This window comes from Pristiophorus japonicus, chromosome 5 (assembly GCF_044704955.1).
Source record: "Pristiophorus japonicus isolate sPriJap1 chromosome 5, sPriJap1.hap1, whole genome shotgun sequence".
In the NCBI taxonomy this organism is placed as follows: Eukaryota; Metazoa; Chordata; class Chondrichthyes; family Pristiophoridae; genus Pristiophorus; species Pristiophorus japonicus.
In genome coordinates, this window is record NC_091981.1 from 280809026 (window position 1) to 280833658 (window position 24633).

The 24633-nt window shown below is 44.0% G+C and overlaps 1 protein-coding gene across 2 annotated transcripts in view; it reads left to right on the forward strand.

Annotated features, from left to right (window-relative positions):
- The window catches only part of LOC139264718 (WD repeat-containing protein 48), a 116118-nt gene that overhangs the window by 10692 nt on the left and 80793 nt on the right, over window positions 1-24633 (forward strand). For both annotated transcript variants that reach the window (XM_070881671.1, XM_070881670.1), the window contains exon 2: window positions 15242-15382. In XM_070881671.1, coding sequence (XP_070737772.1) covers window positions 15242-15382 — 141 coding nt within the window. The remainder of the gene's footprint in view (window positions 1-15241; window positions 15383-24633) is intronic.

Below are 24633 nucleotides of genomic sequence, written 5' to 3' on the forward strand. Positions count from 1 at the left end.
AAAATTTTCGAAAGTGATAATGTGGAACTCACTACCACATGGAATGGTTGAGGCGAATAGCATAGATGCGTTTAAGGGGACACTAGATAAGTATGTGAGGGAGAAAGGAATATGTTAATAGGGTGAGATGAAGTAAGGTGGGAGGAGGCTTGTGTACAGCATAGACACCGGCATCGACGAGGTGGGCTGAATGGCCTATTTCTGTGCTGTACATTTTATGTAATGTAAATTGTCAATGAGAATAATTTACACTGCATGTTCCTTTACAAACTTTTTTTTGGAATGTAAAGACATTCTGCAGCTTGCTCCAATACCGCGGAGACCAAAATATTTTGAGTCCTGGGTGAAGCATCTACTTTCCCAAAGCTCCTATGAGTGCAAAACTATTTTGATATTTGGAAAGATAAAATTATTCAAGAAATCCGTGGTGTCTTTCAGTTACTGCAAGGATTGATTCCCATTCTATCAGAATGTAGCGTATAAGGGTACGATAGTATAGTAGTTATGTTACTTGACTACTAATCCAGAGATGTGAGTTCAAATCCTGCCATGATAGCGGGGGGAATTTAAATTAAGTTAAAAATAAAATAAATTTTGGAATTTAAAAGCTAGTAACAGTAGTGGTGACCATGAAACTACCAGATTGTCATAAAAATCCAACTGGTTCACCAATATCCTTTAGGGAAGGAAATCTGCCATCCTTACCCGGTCTGGCCGATATGTGACTCCAGACCCACAGCAATGTGGTTGCCTCTTAACTGTCCTCTGAAATTGCCTAGCAAGCCACTCAGTTGTACCAAGTTGCTACGACAAAGTCAGCACTGTGGGAGTACCTTCACCACATGGACTGTAGCGGTTCAAGAAGGCGACTCACCATCCCCTCAAGGGCCATTAGGGATGGGCAATAAATGCCGACCTTGAAAGGGATGCCCACATTCTGTGAATGAATAAAAAAAAATTTAAAAGCATGCAACCTGTTAATAAAAATAAACCGGGTGATTATTGGATGTGTGATTCCTAAACCTGAAGGGCAGGTGAGTTATTTTAGTAGTAATACAATATTTTTTTACACCCCGTAATTGGGTCCTATGCTGCATATGGTTTGCATCCCGCATTAATTGATTGATTTATTTTAATATATTTTCGGCGAATCTGTAAAGCACGGTGTGACAACACTGTGTCCATTTTGGATCTTTACACTGTGGAGAACAGTTAAGTGCTCCATTAACAAGAAGTGCTTTCTAATGCAACGCTTGGTTAGCACATCGTAAAGTGGAAAATATAATGGTACCTGTACCCAATAAGAAGTGGATGATTTATTAAAGATTAAATCATTTTAATTTATTTAAAAGGAAAAATGGTATGTGGAAGGATTCAACTGCTGTTTTTTGGAGTCAAAGCCAGTTTTAGAAACAGTTCGCAAATCTATTTTCAGTTCACTGGGATTTGTACTTATTTTGCTAGTTGCGCAATGCCACGAAATGTATTTAACGTATTGGTGCCAATGTGCTATGCTCTGATCCCATTGCTGCCTCCTAGGTTAATGAGGGAATATGCTAATTCTGTGTAACTGGAGGTGAGAAAGGAGGGAAGCACCTTTTTTATTTAGAACATTCTGCACTAATTACGTGGACAGTCACAACATTTTTTTGTACCTTGAAGGTTTTTCTTTAATAAAGTGTAACTTTGCTTTGATTCTCATAATTTAGCTTTAATGTTGTGTAATGTTCTAGTATTTAGATACAAAGCTTTCGAGTACTTGGACCCAAGAGGGAAAGGGAAAAACTGTAAAAGCATTTGGCTAATAAGTGATCTAGTGGCAGAGCTAAATCACATTCAGTAAGAAAGAAAGTCTTGTATTTATATAGTGCCTTTCATGACATCAGTATGTCAATAAGCACTTTATAGCCAATTTGAAGCATGCTCAAGTGCTGTAATGTAGGAAACGCGGCAGCCAAATTGCACACAGCAAGCTCCCACAAATAGCAATGTGATATTGACCAGATAATCTGTTTTAATGATGTTGGTTGAGAGATAAACCAACCCCCCCCCCCCCCCTTCCCTCCATTGTTCATCGAAATAGTGCTGTATGATCTTTCACGATCACTTGAGATGGCCGATGGGGTCTCGGTTTAACACCTCATCTGAAAGACAACACTTCCAGCAGTGTAGCACTCCCTCAGCACTGCACTGGAGTGCATGCCTAGATTTTATGCTCAAGTCTCTGGAGTGGAACTTGAACCCATAACCTTCTGACTCAGGCGAGATAAAGCTTTTAAAATATTGAAATTTTGTTACAGCCCAAATCATTGGCATAAAATTAAAGGGGATGGGACGGGGTGGAATTCTAGTGTTACAAAAGAAACTGTTTTCATTTTTGGCACTCCATTAGGAGTACTTGGTATCTGCACTGAGATAATTGGTACTTGCTACCTGCACTGAGATACAGCAAAAGCCTATGACCTTCTAACTATGTGCCTGAATTTCCAATCTCAGGAGAGTTCCCTCTATCCTCGCCCCCTCCCAACTGCATAAGTATTCTCCATTCTTGTACCAGCCATCCAATGGCCTCGTGTAAATTAGATGATTGCGGACATGTTTGCACTGTAGTGTTGGAGCCAGGAGAAATTTAGCCGACTTAAAACCTTCAAGTACAGCAGAGAGGAGTTTTCATTCGGTCTTGGCTGGGTTCAAACCCAGGCCCCCAGAGGTACAAGGGCTCAGTTCTAAAACATTACACCTCCATAGCCTACTCCTCCTGTACAATCTGCCACTGATGACAGTGTAGAGAGGTGCATATTGTCCATTATATCTCATCACTCTGTTCTTCTGCCTTAAGCTTTGAAATGTCACGCATAGAGCAGCTTTGTAATGCAACATGAGAGTTTTTGAAGAATCGTTCATTCATTGCAGTGGCTTTGTTTTGAAATCACACGATGGATACAAATGAGGAAGTTCCATCTCAGCTCATCCATTTGGAAAAGCCCCAAAGGACCTTTTTCCCTCCCTCTCCAATCACAATATCTAACTGTTAAATAATTCTATAATTTTTGTCTACGCTACTATGTAAACTGCGTGTTGATCACTGCCTGTGTGAAGAATCTCCTGACATTCTCTCCCTGGCTGTTAACGTGCACAAGTGGCCAAAACATCCAAGCTTACCGATTGGAATACACGGCCAAAAGTGATTTCCGTCCATCAGACTTGGCATCAATTCCGTGGTGCTGCTAGAATGAGTTTTAGTTTTGTGATGCTAGATTTGAAACTCCAACTACTATAAATACTTTATAATCTGTCATTGCTGTGGGATTTTACATACACTAAATACTGTGACCCAGTGCTTCACCTTTGTGGGTAAATGGTAATGCTATATAAACTTTTACTTTCTGATAAAATACTGTCAACACTATTGAGTAATAGAAGGGAACGGTTTAAATTTAACAACTGTTTTCTGGCATCCAGTATTCTCATTTGTATTACAGGTATTTGTTTTCAAACTTAAAAATCATTTGTAAACATTTTACCCCATTTTAGCTTCCCTGATTTTCTCCCCATCTCTTAAGCATGTTCTCTTCTCTTCCCCCCGCCCCCCCCAATGGCCAATGCACGATTTCCAAGCTGACTAAGCATAAGAACATAAGAATTAGGAGCAGGAGTAGGCCATTCGGCCCCTCGAGCCTGCTGTGCTATTCAATAAGCTCATGGCTGATCTTCTACCTCAACGCCACTTTGCTGCACTATCCTCATATCTGCATCCAAGCAACTTGCTCCCAGGGCTCTTTGGTGCACTAGTCTTATTTACTTTTTCTTTTGACACTTAAAGAGCCCTAACCTACAGGGTTATGGACCTGTTGCTGGAAGGTGGGATTAGGCTGGGTAATGAAGGCCTCCTTCTGTGTCGTAATTTTCTATGTAACACCCCCTCCCCAAAACATAGCAGAAGAATCCAGTGGCAGGTCATAACGTCCTGTGGACAAACAAAAGGGGACCTGCTATCACTAGAGCAAGTTAAATCACTTGCTCTTATTTAGCAAGTGCATGATGGCTACATAACTGCACTTTTGCACCTTAATTAGCTGCTGGGAGATGTGACAATTCCTGCTTTCTATTCCTCCCTGTGAGGAAGTATTTAGACTTTGCACTGTGCCTGGCTGCACATCAAAGGAGTGCTATCTGAAACCTCGTTCTGGTGTTCTAATATACTGCACCATCATGAAATCAGTATCTATATACTTTACCCCAATTGAGCCTTTAGGTTATCTGAGCATTTTACAATTCAATTTGTGTTTTTCCTAATTTTCTCCCACTGTGTTTGGTCACCTTCAGTGGCTTTGTTCGATGATAATCTAGGCTTGGGTCTCCCCACAGCGGACACCAACACTGGATGATTTGGGTGATTCCTCAAGTCTTGATCTGGGAAAAGATTACATTTATATAGCACCTTTCAAGGACATTCCAAGCACTTCACAGCCAGTGAAGTATTTTTGAAATGTAGTCACTGCTGTAATGTAGGAAACGTGGCAGCCAATTTGCACACAGCAAGCTCCCACAACCAACAATGTGATGAGCAGATATGGGCTGAAAACTACAACCTCGCCGGGTGCGTACGAAGTGTGCACACACTGGGCAAGGCCTCGCAAAAGCCGGTTCTCATCACGTGATGCATGTGCGCCATGAACCGGCTTTTCCGATCTGTCAAAATTTCTTTAGACAGATTCTACGCATCCCCGCAGGAAGAATATTCACAGGGCAGAGATTGGGCTATTTGCCCAACTCATGCCCAGCGAATGTTCATCAAACCTTTATACCTGGTAAAAGCAGGAGTATAGCTTATTTTTACCAGCATAACACTTTTGAAACATAGAAAAATTAAATTCAAACCCTCATTTTTATATTAAAAACTCTGTCCACTAAAGTAAGTTTATTTTAAACCCTATTAACACTCATTAAAAAATAATCTTCTCCGAATTTCTTTTTCTAAAACATTTAATTACATTTAATTTCAATTAATTTTAAATATGTGAGATGTTTTTTTTTAATTTATTGTACTGTGTTTCTTTTTTTAGGTGGTTATTCTCATTAATAGTACTGGGAGCCCGTACAAACAGAGTTCCCATTTTTAAAACTGAGATGAGGAAGAATTTCTTCCAAAGGGTTGTAAATCTTTGGAATTCGCTGCCTCAGAGCTGTGGAAGCTGGGACATTGAATAAATTTAAGACAGAGGTAGACAGTTTCTTAACTGATAAGGAAATAAGGGGTTATGGGGAGCGGGCAGGGAAGTGGAGTTGAGTCCATTATCGGATCAGCCATGATAATATTAAATGGCGGAGCAGGCTCGAGGGGATGAATGGCCTACTCCTGCTCCTATTTCTTATGTTCTTATTATCAATGCGAATACTAAATAGTGATTGGTGGTCCAGGCCCACATTATTCCAGCAGATGTGTTCGTACAGGGAAGACATCTTCCCATGCGCTGCACAGCGAACGAAGGCCTCAGACCGGAATACTAAGTTCCTCTGGAATCTACAGATAGTTTTGTAGATCTTTTTCGGGTTGATGGCTTTCGTACGAAGGAATCCTCCGACCTCAATTTTCGGCCCAATTTGTATTAGTAATGTTGCTTGAGAGATAAATATTGGCCAGGACACTGGGGATAACTCCCCTGCTCTTGTTGAAAATAATGCCATGGAATCTTTAATGTCCACCTGAGGGACCAGACGAGGCCTTGGTTTAACGTCTCGTCTGAAAGACAGGCATCTGACAGTGCAGCCCTCCCTCAGCACTGCACTGGAGTGTCAACCTAGATTTATTATGTGCTCAAGTCCCTGGAGTGGGACTTGAACCCACAACCTTCTGACCTGAGAGGCGAGAGTGCTACCCACTGAGCCACGGCTGCACAATCCAAATGCTCAATTGACAGTTGTTAACCGAAAACCTCCCTTTCATTTGCAGCATAAGCTGTGTTTGCAGGTTTTGTTCTTTGGCAATGTCGCTGATCCCGCTGATCAGACTTGGACATGTTGCAAAAAAAATAGACCTTTCCAACTTGAGTCTGTGCTTGGTTGTACCTTTTCTACTCTGTGCTGTCTCTTTATTGTCAGATGCAAGATTGGCATTGGTATGATGCCTCTGTGTCTGTTAACATGAAGTTGGCAGCATTGTGCTGACATTTCCACGTAACAATTTCAGGATGTGATTTTTATTTTAGTATCGTACTTTCCTTCCTGTAGCATCTGTGTTGCTTCTGGCCAAGCCTGTTTTACTCTTGCATGATTATCTTGGGTCTCAGTAGGGTAAAGTATTTTTTGTACCGTACCACCTTGAGCTGTGGCAAACACCGAGGGATGCAATTACAGATTTTGCCTTTTCCAACTTGATTTGTGCCTGGAAGGAGCATTTTGAACTGTATGTACCGGTGGTGGAAGTGGTGGGGCAATTTGAGGTGATGAATTACGTATATACAAAGACACACGGCTGGATTTTCAGCTTTTAGGATTTCGGGGTGTTAATGACGGCGGGGCGGGGAGGTCCCGATAGCGTCTGGAAAATGTTTGCGCCTCAGTCAGCAAAATTGGGCAGCTGGGCCTTGGGTGTGGGGCGGAGCACTAAGGGAGGCGGCCTCGGAGCGCTCTGAGAGGCCCGGGGAGGAAAAAAACCCACCAAAAACATTACCAAAAAATACCTCACGCCATCACTACATAAATCACACTTACCTGAGGTGGGCATTACTTACCTCATTGCAGCCGTTTTCACAGGCGGTCCCAGCACGCCGCTCTACGCAGCACTACGGGTCGGGCGGGAGGCAAAAAATCGATCCGGTGTCACAACAAGGGGCGTTGCACACCGGTGCTACTGGCCCCGAAAACCCCGGCGGGGCGCTGGAAGCTGGCCGCCTGCCCAGAAGAGCTCACCGGTGCCATTGCCGCCTCTCCGGGGAGAAAACAAAGGCAGCCAAGAGCGGAAAATCCTGCCAAAGTGTATTGGGACAGCATTAAAGTCTGTTGCCTTGGGTGCAATTTTTTTGGTATTAATTGTTACCAATGCACTAAATTTGCTGAGTGACTCTCTCTTCTATTTGCACAAGTGTCCGGATACTTGCCAAGACTGTTTCTGCCATTTTATATCTTATTTTTAAGTGGTAATTGTGCTTATAAAATGATTGTGAACAGTGGTGCAATAAATGGGCCTATACTCTCTGGAGTTTAGAAGAATGAGGGGTGATCTCATTGAAACATATAAGATTCTGGAGGGGATTGACAGGGTAGATGCTGAGAGGTTGTTTCCCCTGGCTGTAGTGTCTAGAACAAGGGTTCACAGTCTCAGGATAAGGGGTCGGCCATTTAAGACCGAGACGAGGAAGAATTTCTTCACTCAGAGAGGGTTGTGAATCTTTGGAATTCTCTGCCCCAAAGGGCTGTGAATGCTCAGTAATTGAGTGTTTTCAAGTCTAAGATTGATTTTCAGACTCTAGGGGAATCAAGGGATATGGAGATCAGGCGGAAAAGTAAAGTTGAGGTCAAAGATCAGCCATGATATTGAATGGAGGAGCAGGCTCGAGAGACCATATGGCCTACTCCTGAACCTAATCCTTATGTTCTTATATGCTGCATTGATTTTTACTTTTCATAGTTTTCTATTTGCAAAGAAATCGTCATCTAGATGAAAGAGCTTCAGTTAGAAGCATCATTGCTGACAAGCAATGATCACGCACAGAAGAGTAAGCAATTGTTTGTTTGATATGACCATCGATTTTAAACAGTAATAATGCAATACAAAATTATTGAAATTTAAATCCAAAATAGGTGAGCAATGCAACAAAGTGTGGGCCACATGTAGTCCTTCCCATCACTACCTTCATATCCCCAGCTCCACGATAACTTTGCTGATTTGTGAAGAGCTAAGGGGAAGCTCGGCACTTCCTCAGAGCGAGAGCCCTTTACTGCCTCACACTTTGGGTACCTGGCTGAGAGTGGAGTAAGCAGAAATATGGGAGTTGGTCATCTGCCTGCAATTGGTAAGGTCCAGAGAAAGCAAGGAGCTGGGGGGAGGGGGCAGAAAGTCTCACCCAGAAATAATAGAGAAAATCAATTTTTTATTTTTAAAGTCTGACTTTAGCAGATATTAAATTGTCATGCAGTGACATCATAGGATATGCGATGTCGTCTCCAAGCACTCTGAAAGTGTGATTGAAATTACGGGGCCCCTTCTAAGCAGTTAGTTTTGGTTTCTTGTTCGTTGGTGGATATGGGAAAGTTAAACGTCCCAATTTTCTGCATCATGTTGATTGGAGAGGACACGCTTCTTGGGAGTTAAAACATTTGTCCCATTATATTGTAGCCACACAAGAAATGGAAGTGCTTCTGTAAAAAATCTTTTATAGCGGTGGCTGTTTCAGGAGCTGAAGAATGCAACCTAGAATATATCGTTGCACAGGTGACCCTCCACTTTCTGGAGAGTAGTGAGAAGTTTGTATTCGATTTGCTTTGGTGACAAGTTTCCAAAGATCACATGACTGGTATAGTTTTCAGTTGCTGATGTCTTGGCTGTTTGTACCAAGGCGAGAAGTTGGGATGAGAAGATCTGTGCTCGAGCAGGCAGTGATCAAGGGCAGTTTGGTATTGAAGGCCGAGAGAAGCAAACAGCAGCTGGGGATGTAAACTTGTTAAGAGTATATTTATTTCCTTACCACAATTACATTTCAAGGCAGATCAAAGGCACATCTCTTGGGTGATGGGAACAGCAACAGTGTTGTCTCTTCATTGACCATATAGGATTGGTAAGAAAATACCTAGCAGACAGTCGATTAGATACAGCTTAGAATGGAAATGGTTAGCTTTCGATGGGGATTTTTCCAAGAATCAAATTGGAGAAGAACAAACTCTGGCGGTAATTGGCAAGTTGCGGTGAAATTTACGCCCGTTGTCACAACCATTTTGTTTCAAGGTAACTTACGCTAACAGTTCCTGTGCACTTAATCTGCCTAAGCCGGAACGCAAAAATCCGTATTTTTAGAAAATCATTATCATCATCATCATAGGCAGCCCCCCTGAATCGAGGAAGACTTGCTTCCACTCTTAAACTGAGTCCTTAGGTGGAACAGTCCAATACGGAGCCACAGTCCCTGTCACAGATGGGACAGACAGTCATTGAGGGGAAAGGGTGGGTGGAACAGGTTTGCCGCACGCTCTTTCCGCTGCCTGCGCTTGATTTTTGCATGCTCTCGGCGATGAGACTGGAGGTGCTCAGCGCCCTCCCGGATGCACTTCCTCCACTTAGGGCGGTCTTTGGCCAGGGACTCCCAGGTGTCAGTGGGGATGTTGCACTTTATCAGGGAGGCTTTGAGGGTGTCCTTGTAACATTTCCTCTGCCCAGCTTTGGCTCATTTGCTATGAAGGAGTTCCGAGTAGAGCGCTTGCTTTGGGAGTCTCGTGTCTGGCATGCGAACTATGTGGCTCCCCCAGCGGAGCTGATCAAGTGTGGTCAGTGCTTCAATGCTGGGGATGTTGGTGCGTCTGTCATTCCAGGGAATTTGTAGGATCTTGCGGAGATATCGTTGGTGGTATTTCTCCAGCGACTTGAGGTGTCTACTGTACATGCCAAAACCAGCTTGATGTAAACGTAACCTTTAAATCAGTCTTGTATAATAATTTCATCGCTCCAGCAGCAAATCGGCATCCAAGGGTTTTATTTGAATTGATGTGAATCTTCCACAAATGCACCATTCTAATTTGGAGGTACAGAGTACGTCAAGCTAAACACACTTGCGTTCCTAAAGCTCGGCATCAGAAATGTTTGAGGCATTGAATCATTTATGTTGGGATTCTTTCTAATTCACCTCTGACTTAGTACAGGTACCCAATTGTAAAATATCCTTAAAATACCTCATTTTAAAGCTCGCCAGCTATTGTTGCATCTATCCTTCTGATATTGTGCCATTTGTGCTCTGAGAAATGAAGAGTACAATATAACCCGTGTTGCGTAAAGAAAAATAAAGACTGCATGTTTGCTTTTCCTTTTCAGACAATCACAAGCCAGAATTTGCTCACAGACTAACAGTGATGTTGATGGCGCTGGTCATTATTTCTGCGCAAATGCTACAGCAGCTTCAGGCACGGGCAGGTGCGAGGTTAAACACGGATATCCAAAGGTTGCTGTCCGAGAAGTGGCGCTTCACCATTAACTTTGCGAAAACAGCATCTCGCCGTCTGGCTCACCATTGAAATGCATTGACTGGCGTGAAGTTGCTGTATTTGCATTGTAGACGTGGGCTAAACTCGCCGCAGAAAGTGAAGTCCTGTCATTTCAAGCACAAGCTCCTTTTTAACAATGTGATAACTCTTAATTACTGCCAATCTAGCACTGGAAGTTAACTAGTACAGGAGTGGGGACTCAGTCCGTATTAATTGATTTTGGAGATTTTTAAAGGCGTCATTTAACATTTTTTTTTTTACGTTTCCTTTTTCTCTCAATCCAATATTTCTCTTTCTCTTTCTGTACCTGATTTGGCATTGCATTCACCCACTCTAACTTGCACTTCTTTCTCAGTCCTTGCGCTGTTAATTTCACAATACCTCAATCTGATTGGTTAAGGAGATCCACAGTTGCTTTCCCTGTTTCCCTCACTGCGATGTTATCACCCTGTACTTCCAGCAACTTGATGTGCAAAAGTTTTAAAAATCTAAACGTGTCTCTCTAACGGCAGATGCTGTTGGATGCCCTGCTTATAGCAAGTTATGTTTTTCCAAACCTCCCCCCCTTTATAGGTAAGATGCTGATGAGTTGATTTCCACACACTGCCTGCAGCCCAGTGCAGGTCACTGCATCTCCCTTTAAGTACCTGGACCAGATGTTCAGTATGAGAGACACCTGTGATTTAAATGTTTCATTACCCAGTGTAAAGACGGGTTTCTCATTGTTCAATTTTGTCAGAGACCTTTTTTAAAAAAAATAGCTGATTTATGCAAAGCACACTGAATCCATCCGGTACAGTTTTATTGGATAATAAATGTGGATTTGTTTCTACTTTGGAGAAATAATTGGCTTATTTAATCAGTCCGCAGTTGCAGGAGCAACCCATTTAATTTATGTTTTTAATGTCTTCCACGCCACCACGTAATATTCTTTTTAAAAAAAAAATGCGGAATATGCACCTACTAACTTGCTAATGTAGCAGGTAATTTCAGCCTCTCTATTTCAAAAATGATCGATTACTTGCTCTTGTGCATCGTTACCTTTTCCTAATAACGTTATAATGTTGACATAACTTAAAATTTCAAAGCCTTTCGAAGGGCTGGAAGCGATGGTTGTGTAACTAGTTGTGTTTTGAATCTCTGTCATAAGCTGAGGCTTGACAGCCTTCCAACAGAATCTCCACACATCGTGCTGGACATACAAGTGTCAAATGCAGTGGTTTGTGAATGTGTTGGACGTGGGCTCTGGCTCCACACCCGAACAAAGCAACATCTTATGCCTAACTACACTTCTAGGTACAAAGCAGATGAACCTTACACCTTAGAAAACTATACTTGTGAGTATTTGTAAAAACTTACTACAACCGCCATTCAGATAATAAACTTCCAACGGCAAGCAAATCAAAAGATGGAAATTTTAAGATGGCGCATTTCGTAGGTGACATAAGAAATAGGAGCAAGAGTAGGCCACCTGGCCCCTCAAGCCTGCTCCGCCATTTAATAAGATCATGGCTGATCTGATCATGGACTCTGCTCCACTTCCCTTCCCACTCGTCATGAAGCAATATTGTGGCGGTGGGGGTCTATAACTCTCTGCCAGAAAGGGTGGTAGAGGCAGAAACCCTCACCGCATTTAAAAAGTACTTGGATGTGCACTAAGAGCCGTAACCTACAGGGCTACAGACCTAGTGCTGGAAAGAGGGATTAGGCTGGGTAACTCTTGGTCGGCCGGCTTGGACACGATGGGCCGAAATGGCCTCCTTCCGTGCTGTAAACGTCTATGATTAGCTGTAAAGCGCTTTGAGACATCCGGTGGTCTTCAAAGCCACTATATAAATGTAAGTCTTTGTTTCTTTAGTTTGTGCGCACACATACAGGAAATTCCAGGGCATAGTTTTAACTGTAACTTGTATCTCTGAAAGCTACAATAGTACCCAGTGAAAGGCTGACGTATGTAATTTTAGAAGTATAGAAAGGGTTACAGTGGTGCTGTAATCACTGATACAAGTTGTAAGACATTCTAATCAGAATTTGTTCTTTGAGAATAGTATTTAATAACTTAATGGTAACTTTATAGTAGTGCCAGGAGATGTGGTGTACCGATTGAAATGATGTGTATGCTGGTGCAATGACTACGCTATGTAAATTAGCTTCCATGGGTACAAATCCTAAAACCCTGTTTTAATTTGCACCTTATTTCTGTAGAAACTGCAAGGTAGTTTCTGTGGTAGTCAGAAGGAAAGGAAACCTGCATATATGCAGTTGTTTTAACATCATCTGCAGATATGGGGTTAGCTTCCATATGTATGCTGCTGATATCAACTCTGCCTCCAATCCATCTCAACCAGTATCAGACTGCTTGCCAACCTCAAATTGTGGATAAATCACGAGTTCCTCCAACTACACAATAGGAAGATCAAAACCATTATTTCTAGCCTCTGTCATAACCTATGCTCCTTTTCCATTGACTCCAGTTCTTCTTTGGCCACTCACTCAGGTTATAGAATTGTAGAATAGTACAGCAAAGTAGGAGGCCATTCGGCCCATCGAGTCTGCACTGGGTCTTTTTAAAAGAGAAATCCAATTAGTCCTATTTACCCCCGTTCTGTCCCCATATCCTTGCATTTTTTTTCTCCTTCAGTGGGATTAGGCTGGATAGCCTCTTGTTGGCCGGCGCGGGCACAATGGGCCGAAATGGCCTCCTTCCGTGCTGTAAACTTCTATGATTCTATGAAGTATTTATCCGGTTCCCTTTGTGAAGGCTACTCCAATCCCCTGTATTCTCTCCCACACACTCTCCAGTCCTCATATTCTGACAGAACGTTTTGACATCTCTTTGCCCCATCATTGGCAGAGCTGCCTCGCACCTACTCTCCCTCCCCAAGTCTCTCAATCTCCTACTTTCCTCTTAAGTTTTGAGAAGCATTTTATCATTTCAACCAAGCTTTGAATTACGTCTCCTAACTTGTCCATCATGGCTTTCTGCCCAGTCCTTTACTTGATGTTTTCTTCTGCCCGTAAAGCATCTTAGCACGCTTTGTATGTTCAAGACATTTTATAGCACAAGTCATCATTGTTGAATAAATAATGGGAAGTTTATCAATACTTTTCTGGGAACATTATCTCAAAATCATTTGTCATGTCTGTAACTTAAATGTAAAGCTCAATAGATGCTGACTGTAGAAACTACTCTATTTTACCTAGATAAACTCCAGCATTGCAGTTTCCGTAAGCCTTGTCTATTGCCAATCTGTGCTAGAACGCCTTGCAATGGATGAGTGGGGTGTGTCTGTACAGGTAGAGTGTGTGCATTACATAAGAGCATAAGAAATAGGAGCAGGAGTAGGCTATTTGGCCCCTTGTGATATTACATATCATGCAAATAAAATTTTTACCTGCATGGCTTGTTCAGTAGCTTGGTTTGGGTGTGCTTGAGTTTCCATTCAGGTCACACACCAGTTGTAAAGCAGAAAAGGAAAAAGATACATACTGGCCAGAAAGCAGAGGACTGCCTACCCACCTGTATTGGTGAATTGAGCCGCTGAGCCCATTCATGGTCAGGGAATCTGGCTGGGCTCTACCTCGAGTAACAATGTTTAAATTACTATTCGGATGGGGCAGCACTGCCACTGGAGTCACTCATGAAATGTTGGTAAGAAAGAAAAAATAATTTGCATTTATAAAGCACCTTTCACAACACCTGAATATTCCAAAGTGCTTCAGTGTCAATTAAGGAGTTTTGAAGTGTGGTCAATGTTGTAATGTAGGAAAACATGGCAGCTAACTTTATACAGCAAGTCCCACAAAATTCAATAAGGAAAATAACCAGATCATCTGATTTGCTGTAGGCTGAGGGATAATTACTAGCCAAGACACTAGAGAACTCCCCTACACTCCTTTTACATCCACTCGAGAGGACAGATGGGGGTCTCGCTTTAACGTCTCGACCAAAACACAGCACCTCCGACAGTGCAGCACTCCCTCAGAACTGTACTGAAGTGTCAGCCTGGATTATGTGCTCGAGTCTCTAGATTGAATTTACAACCTTCTGTCTCGGGCGAGGGTGCTATTACTGAGCAAAGGTGGACACCAGGTATTTCGCCCTTCAATGGCAGCAGAACATATAGTTCATTTTACTATGCTGCTGCCAAAGTTAGAGTCGCTATGACGCACAATCTATTACCAGACTTTGATCTGTTTTGCTCAAAAGGGATTTTGCGACCTTTTTTCTCTCCTAGAGCTGTAAAAGTTTAAACAAACTGAAAATATTTCAGCAAGTGTACCACACTGAAGATCTAGCCTTGAGTAAATGCCATGAAGATCACATGGAGTAAGTTCCATCTATCTTCTGTTGTAGCTGAAATATTTTATTTTCGAACAAAGCTGTGCACTTGGCTGGCTGACAGCACTGCAACTTTACAAATGTATTATAATTTTTGTAAAATATTGCCCAGGTACCAATAGCCAGCTTTGTGCTATAAATGGTGGTAAAGCAGGTTGGCTAGGTTAACATTATCTAAACATACAAGTCAGAATTTAACTTGACTAGCGGAGAATTATCAACCTTAAACCCCCCCCCCCCCCCCACCTTGTAAGCAGGCATTTTAGAAAGTTGTATAATCAACTTTCATCCTCCATTTTGAGATCTGAGTTTGACTGCATTAAATAAAGGCATTGTGTAAATATAAGTTATTTTTGTTGAGCCGTGTAAATCATGCTATTTGTTCCTCTTATACTACAGCACTGCCGAGTTCCAGTACCTGGGCTGGTCCCCACATAAAGGGACTAGACTGACTTTGCTGAATATTTAATGTCCGTCGACAAGTGACCAAAATGGGGGGACGGGATGGGGAGTTTCTTGCAAGTAACCTTTAGCTTGTACATGAAGAAATTAAAAAGCATGGGTTGCTGCAGTTTTAATTCACCCCAAAGAATTCATTTGTTTCTGTAAACAATATTCAGCCTGTATGATAGATCATCTTGTGTTGTGAGTGTGACGTGACTCTGTGGTAACCTTTATTGATGGCTGACTTTTTTTTTTCTACTTCAGGTATCTTACGTTATTCGAGATGAAGTGGAGAAATATAATCGCAATGGAGTTAACGCACTTCAGCTAGATCCCACGTTAAACAGACTGTTTACAGCCGGTCGAGATTCGATTATCAGGATATGGAGCGTCAACCAACACAAGGTGAGAAGCTTGATCCAGAATCTCTGCCTTCCCACACTGCAAGAGTATTGCAATCTCAGTATTTATTTCAGAATCTGTGCTGGGAGGATGTTGGGGACCCATTCAGTGATGCATAATGTGGATCATGTAAAAACAGAGCTCCCACCTAATCTTTCTGTACCAGGATGCAAAGCACCTGAAGATGTTTTCATGAATCAAACGGAAATTCTAAGCCTTCGATCTTTCGGAATATATATATAAGAAATAGGAGCAGGAGTAGGCCATTCGGCCCTTCGAACCATTAATTTGATCTGTGAACTCAGAAGTTTATGGAACATTCATCCTTCTGTCATTTAACATCAGAAACAATTGTAGCTTTCAAAAGCTACCAAAAGATTCATGGTTATTGAAGGTTGATGAAACGCTGAGTCTTTTCAGGGTCTATGTTTCTTAGTTATGGAGACTAAAGTGTAGTGGTTATTGTCCTGAATAAACAACTCATAGGTCAAATTCCACAATGAATTCAGTAAATCTGGTCATTAATGGGCTAATGCCAGGGGAAAGCCATTGACCATAAAAGCTATCCGATTGTCGTAAAAGCCTGACTGGTTCATTACTTATAGTTTTATTCTTCCCAAAGCAACCCAACGATTCATTGCCACTGCATTCTCTTCCACCCTCCAAACAACCTGACCACAGAGCCATTCCAGTTCTGTCTGCAGAGGACTCTTCATCCTTCACCCGGCTCGTCTCCACAACCCGAAGAGGTCTGCAGTTTTGCTTTCAGTGAAGTTGCTTACACTGTCATAGTAGTCGGAAAATTCTTTGGTGTTGGTGTTACTTTGCCAGCAGTGTGGTGGGAACCTCGTTTACACGTGTTAATGGGATTTCCACCACACTTCCAGAAAAGTAACGCCAGCGAACCGGGAGCATATCCGAGGAATTTTCTGGCCAGTGAGTTCTAATGATATGACTGGACTTCATCTTAAAACTCAGAAGTGTAAGGGAGCAGAATTAAAACAACTAAAGTGACCAAAATGCTGACTTTATTCTGGGATACCGGTTGTATCTACATTAACATTGATTATGCACAAATACCGTCTCTTAGAAAGAGAGGGGCTCACATGAGACGTGAATCTCCGAAACGAGGCTCAGCAAAAAAAAATGTTTGGGAACCTCTACTGTAGGGATATGGTTGGCACCTGCTTGCTGCTGCCTCGAAGTAAGAAGTGATTGGGAACTTCGTGTGTGGGTGGTTGCAAGTATAAACTTGTTCTGTCTGCTTGTAATATGTTGGGTTGACCTTACAAAGTATTTATAGCATAGAACAGTCATGCCAATGTTTATACTCCATACGGCCCTCCTCCCACCCTCTTTCATCTAACCCCATTAACCTATCCTCCCATTCCTTTCTCCCTCGTGTTTATCTAGCTCCCCTTTAAATGCATCTATGCAATTGGCCTCAACTACTCCCTGTGGTAGCGAGTTCCACATTCTAGCCACTCTCTGGCTAAAGATGTTTCTCCTAAATTCCCTTTTGGATTTGTTAGTGCCTATCATATGTTTATGGACCCTAGTTCTGGTCTCGCCCGCAAGTGAAAACATCTTCTCTAGATAGACAGATTTTTGGACGATAAGGGAGTTGAGGGTTATGGGGAGTGGAGTTGAGTCCATGATCAGATCAACCATGAGCTTATTGAATGGCGGAGCAGGCTCAAGGGGCCAAATGGCCTACTCCTGCTCCTATTTCTTACGTTCTCACGTTCTCTACATCTATCCTATCAAACCATAAAGACCTCTATCGGGTCACCCCTCAGACTTTTTTTTAAAAGAGAAAAGAGTCCCAGCCTGTTCAATCTTTCCTGATAGCTCTTACCTCATCGTTCTGGTATCATTCTAGTCAATGCTTTCTTCACCTTCTCTAGTGCCTCGATATCCTTTCTATAATATGGAGACCAGAACTGTTCACAGTACTCAAGTGTGGTTAACCAAAGTTCTATACAGGTTTAACATAACTTCTCTGTTTTTCAATTCTATCCCTCTAGAAATGTATCTCCGTGCTTTGTATGCTTTCTTATGATCTTATTAACCTGCATCGCTACTTTTAGTGAATTGTGTATCTGTACCCCCAGATCTCTCTGTTCCTTTACCCCATTTAGACACTTGGGAGCCCAAGTTCGAGCTCCGCCGAGAACGGCGCAGTCCCGACCTGGACGCCCATTTTTCGCGCCACAAAGTGTGCCTAAAAAAACCCTCCGTATTCTCCACCTCCCTGCAGGTCCTCTGGCCCTCGGCGCAGCGCAGCAGGAGCTGTAGGGGGCGGAGCCAGGTCCCTGCACATGCGCGCTACAGTGGGCGCGCAAGTGCAGTAGCTCCAGGCGCCCAAAACTGTGTGGGAGGGGCCGAAGCACGCAGCCCCGAGCCCTGGCCAAATGGCCTCACTGGGGCTGCGTGAATAAGGCTCCTCCCACGGCCAGCTCCTGCTTCCTCCTGACCCGACTCGATTCCCGCCCCCGCACCGGACCCAACCCGACTCCCGCTCCCGCTGCCCCCCCCCCCCGACTGGACCCGACCCGACTCCCAGTCCGTCCGCCCCCTCCCCCCCCCCCCCCCCCCCCCCGACTGGACCCGACCCGACTCCCGCCCCCGCCCCCGGACTGGATCCGACCTGACCTCCCTCTCCCCGACCTGACCTCCCTCTGCCCGACCTGACCTCCCTCTCCCTCCCTCCCCACCGACCCGAACCGAACCGACCTCTCTTCCCTTCCACCACCCCCCCGACCCAACCCAATGCCACCTACCTGTAAATCTGGTGCTGGGGACGGGCCCTGCCCAAAGTCTCGGGGCCCGGCCCGTTCAGCCTCCCTCTCCGCCTCCCCCTTCTCCTTTCTCCCCCCCCCCCCCCCCCAATCTCCTTCCCCCCCCCCCCCCCCAATCTCCTTCCCCCCCCCCCCCCCCAATCTCCTTCCCCCCCCCCCCAATCTCCTTCCCCCCCCCCCAATCTCCTTCCCCCCCCCCCCAATCTCCTTCCCCCCCCCCCCAATCTCCTTCCCCCCCCCCCCAATCTCCTTCCCCCCCCCCCAATCTCCTTCCCCCCCCCCAATCTCCTTTCCCCCCCCCCAATCTCCTTTCCCCCCCCCCAATCTCCTTCCCCCCCCCCCAATCTCCTTCCCCCCCCCCCCAATCTCCTTTCCCCCCCCCAATCTCCTTCCCCCCCCCCCCAATCTCCTTCCCCCCCCCCCAATCTCCTTCCCCCCCCCCCCCAATCTCCTTCCCCCCCCCCCCAATCTCCTTCCCCCCCCCCCCAATCTCCTTCCCCCCCCCCAATCTCCTTCCCCCCCCCCAATCTCCTTCCCCCCCCCCAATCTCCTTCCCCCCCCCCAATCTCCTTCCCCCCCCAATCTCCTTCCCCCCCCAATCTCCTTCCCCCCCCAATCTCCTTCCCCCCCCCCAATCTCCTTCCCCCCCCCAATCTCCTTCCCCCCCCCAATCTCCTTCCCCCCCCCCAATCTCCTTCCCCCCCCCCAATCTCCTTCCCCCCCCCCAATCTCCTTCCCTTCCCCCGCCCCCATCTCCTTCCCTTCCCCCGCCCCCATCTCCTTCCCTTCCCCCGCCCCCATCTCCTTCCCTTCCCCCGCCCCTCCTCCCCCACTTCCCTCGCTGTCAGAAACACAGAAACTGACAGACAGAGAATGAGAGACACACACAGACAGCCAGAGAGATAGAGACACACTTAGGGGGGAGGGCATCCCAGCACGCTGTTGGAGGGCTCCCGGTGCTGCAGTTGGTAAGTAGAAAATGTTTTATTTATTGATTTTTTAAAAAAAAATTATTTTTAATTAATTTTTTTTGGTTGATTTATTGATGTAGTTATCATTTATTATTGATGATGTCTCTTTATTTGTAAAACTGAAGTGTTTAATGTTTGTAAACTTCCCTTTAAACCCCCCCCCCACCATTCTCTACGCCTGATTTGTAACCTACGCCTGATTTTCTAAAGTGTAGACAAGGTTTTTTCGAGCGTACAAAAATCTTCACTTTCTCCATTCTAAGTTAGTTTGGAGTAAGTTTTCACTGACAAAACTTTGAAAACAGGCATAAGTGGCTGGACACGCCCCATTTTGAAAAAAAAATTCTGTTCCAAAGTGAAACTGTTCTAACTGACTAGAACTGGAGCAAACTAAATGACGAGAATTCCAATTTCTAAGATACTCTGTTCTACACCAGTTGCTTCTAAAAATCAGGAGCAAATCATGTGGAAACTTGGGGCCATGTTTTCCAAGCAGTACATACGTGGCTTCTTTATCCTTTTTGCCAAAATGTACTAATTCGCATTTTTCTATATTGAATTTCATTAATGCAATTCTTCACCTGAAGTTTCAGCAAATGATTGGGAGACGCTGTCACCTTTTAAACATCACATGTGAATAACAGCATAGGAATTGAATTTCTGTTTGTTATATATGGCCTATGCTATTCATGGTTTATACTTTCATTGAAAAGAGCACAATTGATGTGTTTTCTAAAAGTAAAAACTGATTTTCTTCCCCTTCCACCCCCTCAGCACTACTGGTTCCAGGCTGCTGATCCTTGTTATTGATAGAATTAGAAATGTTGAGACATCTTCAAGAATAAGTACAGAGAATTGGAGACAATTATAAATCAGAAAATATCATTGTGGATTTATTAAGAGTTTGGAATGATAATGGGTCATTTGGTCCTACTAACCCACTCATCCCGTAGACCATTCATGACTATATCAATCATCAACCTACTTCATCCCCAAGAACTCATATATTCCATTCTATATGATCTATCGATTAACACTGTATTTTTGCTGCCAGTCTGATCTCATAACTGAAGAATTCGAATGCTACAACATAGGAGGAGGCCATTTGGCCTGTCATGCCTGTGCCGGCTCTTTGAAAGAGCTATCCAATTTAGTCCCACACCCCAACCTTTTTCCCATAACCCTACAAATTAACATTTGGAAGTTCCTATAGAATCTACTTCCACCACCCTTTCATGTAGTGCATTCCAGATCATTTTTGTGAAAAAAATCTCTCATTTCCCATCTAGTACTTTTGCCAATTTTTAATCTATCACCTCTGGTTACCAACCCATTTGCCAGACAAAATCATTTCTCCCGACTTGCTCTATCAAAACCCCTCATAATTTTGAATGCCTCCTATTGGGTCTCCCCTAAACCTTCTCTGCTCTAGGGAAACCAATCCCAGCTTATCGAGTCCCTCCACATAACTGAAGTCCTTCGTCCCTGGTGTCATCCTGGTAAACCTCCGCAGTGCCCTCTCCAAGGCCTTGACATCCTGCCTAAAGTGGTGCCTAGAATTTTACACCGTATGCCAGCTGAGGCCTAACCAGAGATTTATAAAGATTTAGCATGACTGCCTTGTTTTTGTATTCAATGCCCCTATTTACAAAGCCAAGTATCCCATTCACTTTCTTAACTGCCTTATCAACTTGTCCTGCCCACCTTCAAAGATTTGTGAATATGCACCCTTGCATCCCTCTGCTCAATATACCATTAACATCAAGTCAAGGCACTAACCTTGGTTCAATGAAGAGCATGCCAGGAACAGCACCAGGCGTACCTAAAAATGAGGTACCAACCTGGGGAAGCTGCAGCACAGGACTACATGCATGATAAACAGCGGAAGCAGCATGCTATGAACCGAGCTAAACAATCCCACAATCAACGGATCAGATCAAAGCTTTGCAATCCTGCCACATCCAGTCGTGAATGGTGATGGACCATTAAACAACTAACAGGAGGAGGAGGCTCCATGAATATTCTCATCCTCCATGATGGCAGAGCCCAACAGGCAAGTGCAAAGGATGAGGCTGAAGCATTTGCAGCCATCTTCAGCCAGAAGTGCCAAGTGGATGATCCATATCGGGCTTCTCCTGAGGTCCCCATCATCACAGAAGCCAGTCTTCAGCCAATTCGATTCACTCCACGTGATTTCAAGAAATGGCTGAGTGCACTGGATACAGGAAAGGTTATGGGCCCTGACAACCTCCCAGCTGTCCTGCTGAAGAATTGTGCTCCAGATCTAGCCGCGCCTCTAGCCAAGCTGTTCCAGTAAAGCTACAACATTAGCATTTACCCGACAATATGAAAAACTGCCCAGATAGCTGTCCACAAAAAGCAGGACAAATCTAATCTGGTCAATTACTGCCCCATCAGTCTACTCAATCATCAGCAAAGTGACGGAAAGTGTCGTCGATAGTGCTATCAAGCGGCATTTACTCACCAATAACCTGCTCACCGATGCTCAGTTGGCTCATTACAGCCTTGGCCTAAGCATGGACAAAAGAGGTGAGGTGAGAGTGGCTGCCCTTGGCATCAAGGTGGCATTTGATCGAGTGTGGCATTAAGGAGCCCTGGAAGAACTGGAATCGGGGGGAAAAACTCTTCACTGGCTGGAGTCATACCCAGCACAAAGGGAGATGGTGATTGGAGGTCAATCATCTCAGCCCCAGGACATCGCTGCAGGAGTTCTTAGGGCAGTTCTTAGAGCATCTTCAGCTGCTTCATCAATGACCCTCCCTCCATCATAAGGTGGGGATGTTTGCTGATGATTGCACAGTGTTCAGTTCCATTCGCAACTTCTCAGATAAATGAAGCAGTCCATGCCTGCAAACAGCAAGACCTGGACGACATTCAGGCTTGGGCTGATAAGTGGCGAGTAGCAATCGCTCCACACAAGTGCGAGAGATGGCAATGACCATCTCCAACAAACGAGAGACTAACCACCTCCCTTTGATATTCAACGGCATTTCCATCGCCAAATCCCCTACCACCAACATCCTGGGGGTCACCATTGACCAGAAAGTTAACTGGACCAGCCACATAAATACTGTGGCAACAAGAACAGATCAGAGGCTGTGTATTCTTCAGCGAGTGTCTCACCTCCTGACTCTCCAAAGCCTTTCCACCATCTACAAGGCACAAGTCAGGAGTGTGATGGAATACTCTCCACTTGCCTGGATGAGTGTAGCTCCAACAACACTCAAGAAGACAGCCTCCAGGACAAAGCAGCCCACTTGACTGGCACCCCATCCACCACTTTCAACATTCACCCCCTTCCACCACCGGCGCACCGTGGCTGCACTGTGTACCATCTACAAGATGCACTGCAGCAACTCCCAAGGCTTCTTCGACAGCACCTTCCAAACCCACAACTTTTACCACCTAGAAGGACAAGGGCAGCAGAACATGGGAACACCCCCACCATGTTCCCCTCCGAGTCACACACCATCCCAACTTGCAAATATATCTGTATTCCTTCATTGTCGCTGGGTCAAAATCCTGGAACTCCCTACCTAACCACACTGTGGGAGTACCTTCACCGCACGGACTGCAGCGGTTCAAGAAGGCAGTTCACCGCCACCTTCTCGAGGACAGTTAGGGCTGGGCAATAAATGCCCGTCTTGCCAGCGCCGCCTACACCCCGTGAATGAATTTTTTTTAATGTCAGAAAGCATCCATTCACCTCTACTCTGCCCCCTATCACTTAGTCAATTACGTACTTAAGATACCACCGTCCCTTTAATACCGTGTGCTTCTATTTTCTGATTAAGTCTGTTATATGGTACTTTTATCAAGTGTCTTTTGAAAGTCCATATATCACCTGTACTATCTTCATCAACCCTCTCTGTTACTTCATCAAAGAACTCAATCAGGTTAGTCAGACATTATTTGCCTTTAAGAAATCTGTGTTGGCTGTCCTTTATTGACCCATGTTTCCCCAAGTGAGAATTAATTTTGACTTTGACAATGGTCTGTAGTACTTTTCCTACCAATGATATTAGACTGCTTGGCCTTTAGTTGCCTAGGTTATTCCTCATTTTTTGAACAGCATCTCCTCCAGTCCTCTGGCACCAATCTCCTATCCAAGGAAGATTGAAAGATTATGGTCAGAGCTTCTACTATTTTCACTATTGCTTCCCTCAGCAACTTAGGATGCATCCCATCTGGACCAGGTAACTTGTTAACTTTGAATGATGCCAACCTATTTAGTGTCTCCTTTTCTATCTATTTTTAACATCCAATATCTCTACTCTCCCCTCCTCTACTGTGACATTAACTTCTTCATCTTGTCTTATGAACATATGCAAAGTACTCATTCAGTATCTCAGTTATGCCCCCTGTTGCCACAAGAAGATTTCCTTTTTTGTCCCTAATCGGCCCCACCATTCCTTTAACTTGTCTGCCATGGTAGCACTCTCTCCTCTGAGTCAGAAGGTTGTGGGTTCAAGTCCCACTCCAGAAACTTGCGCGCACAACTTGCTGGTACCCGAGTACAGTGCTGCACTGTTGAAGGTGCCATCTTTCGGATATGACATTAAACCAAGTTGCGCTCTCAAGTGGGCATAAAAGATCCCATGATACTATTTCAAAGAAGAGCAGGGGAGTTATCCCCAGTGTCCTGGCTAATATTTATCTCAATCAGCATCACAGAAAATCAGATTAACTGGTCATTATCACATTGCTGTGTGTGGGAGCTTGCTGTGCGCAAATTGGTTGCCGCATTTCCTGCATTACAACAATGACTATACTTCAAAAAGTACTTCATTGCCTGCAAAATGGTCATGAAAGGCGCTATATAAATGTAAGTCTTTTAGAAATCTTTAATTATCCTTTTACTTTTCATATGTTTATAAAGATGTTTGTGTTCCCTTTTATGTTGCTTGCTAATTTTTTCTCATAATCTCTCTTTGCCCTTGTATCCTTTTTCAATTTCCTCCTGCACACTCTATTCTGACTGGCTTGTGACTGTATTCTGTACCTGGCATTTGTTGTCAATCTTTTTTTCTGTTTTATTTTAAACTTCTATTTCGTTTGTTATCCAGGGAGCTCTAGCTTTGGATGCTCCATCTTTCCTACTTATGGGAATATGATTGGCTTGTACCCGAACTATCCCTGCCTTGAAAGCCTGCCATTGCTCATTTACTGTTTCCTGGTCAGTCTCTCTTTCTAGTCCACATGCTAGATTCTTTCTCAAATCACTGAAATTGGCTCTCTTCCAGAATGATATTTTCACCTTTTGATTTGATTTTTCTTTGCCCCTTTCCATAACTACTTTAAACCTAATTATATTAATGTCTGTTTCCACTGAAACACACTCCACTAATCCTACTTCATTCCCCAGAACTAGATCCAGCACTGCTTCCTTCCTCGTTGGGCTAGAATCATACTGATTTTTTTTTTTTAAAGTTCTTCTGTACACATTTTACAAATTCTTCAC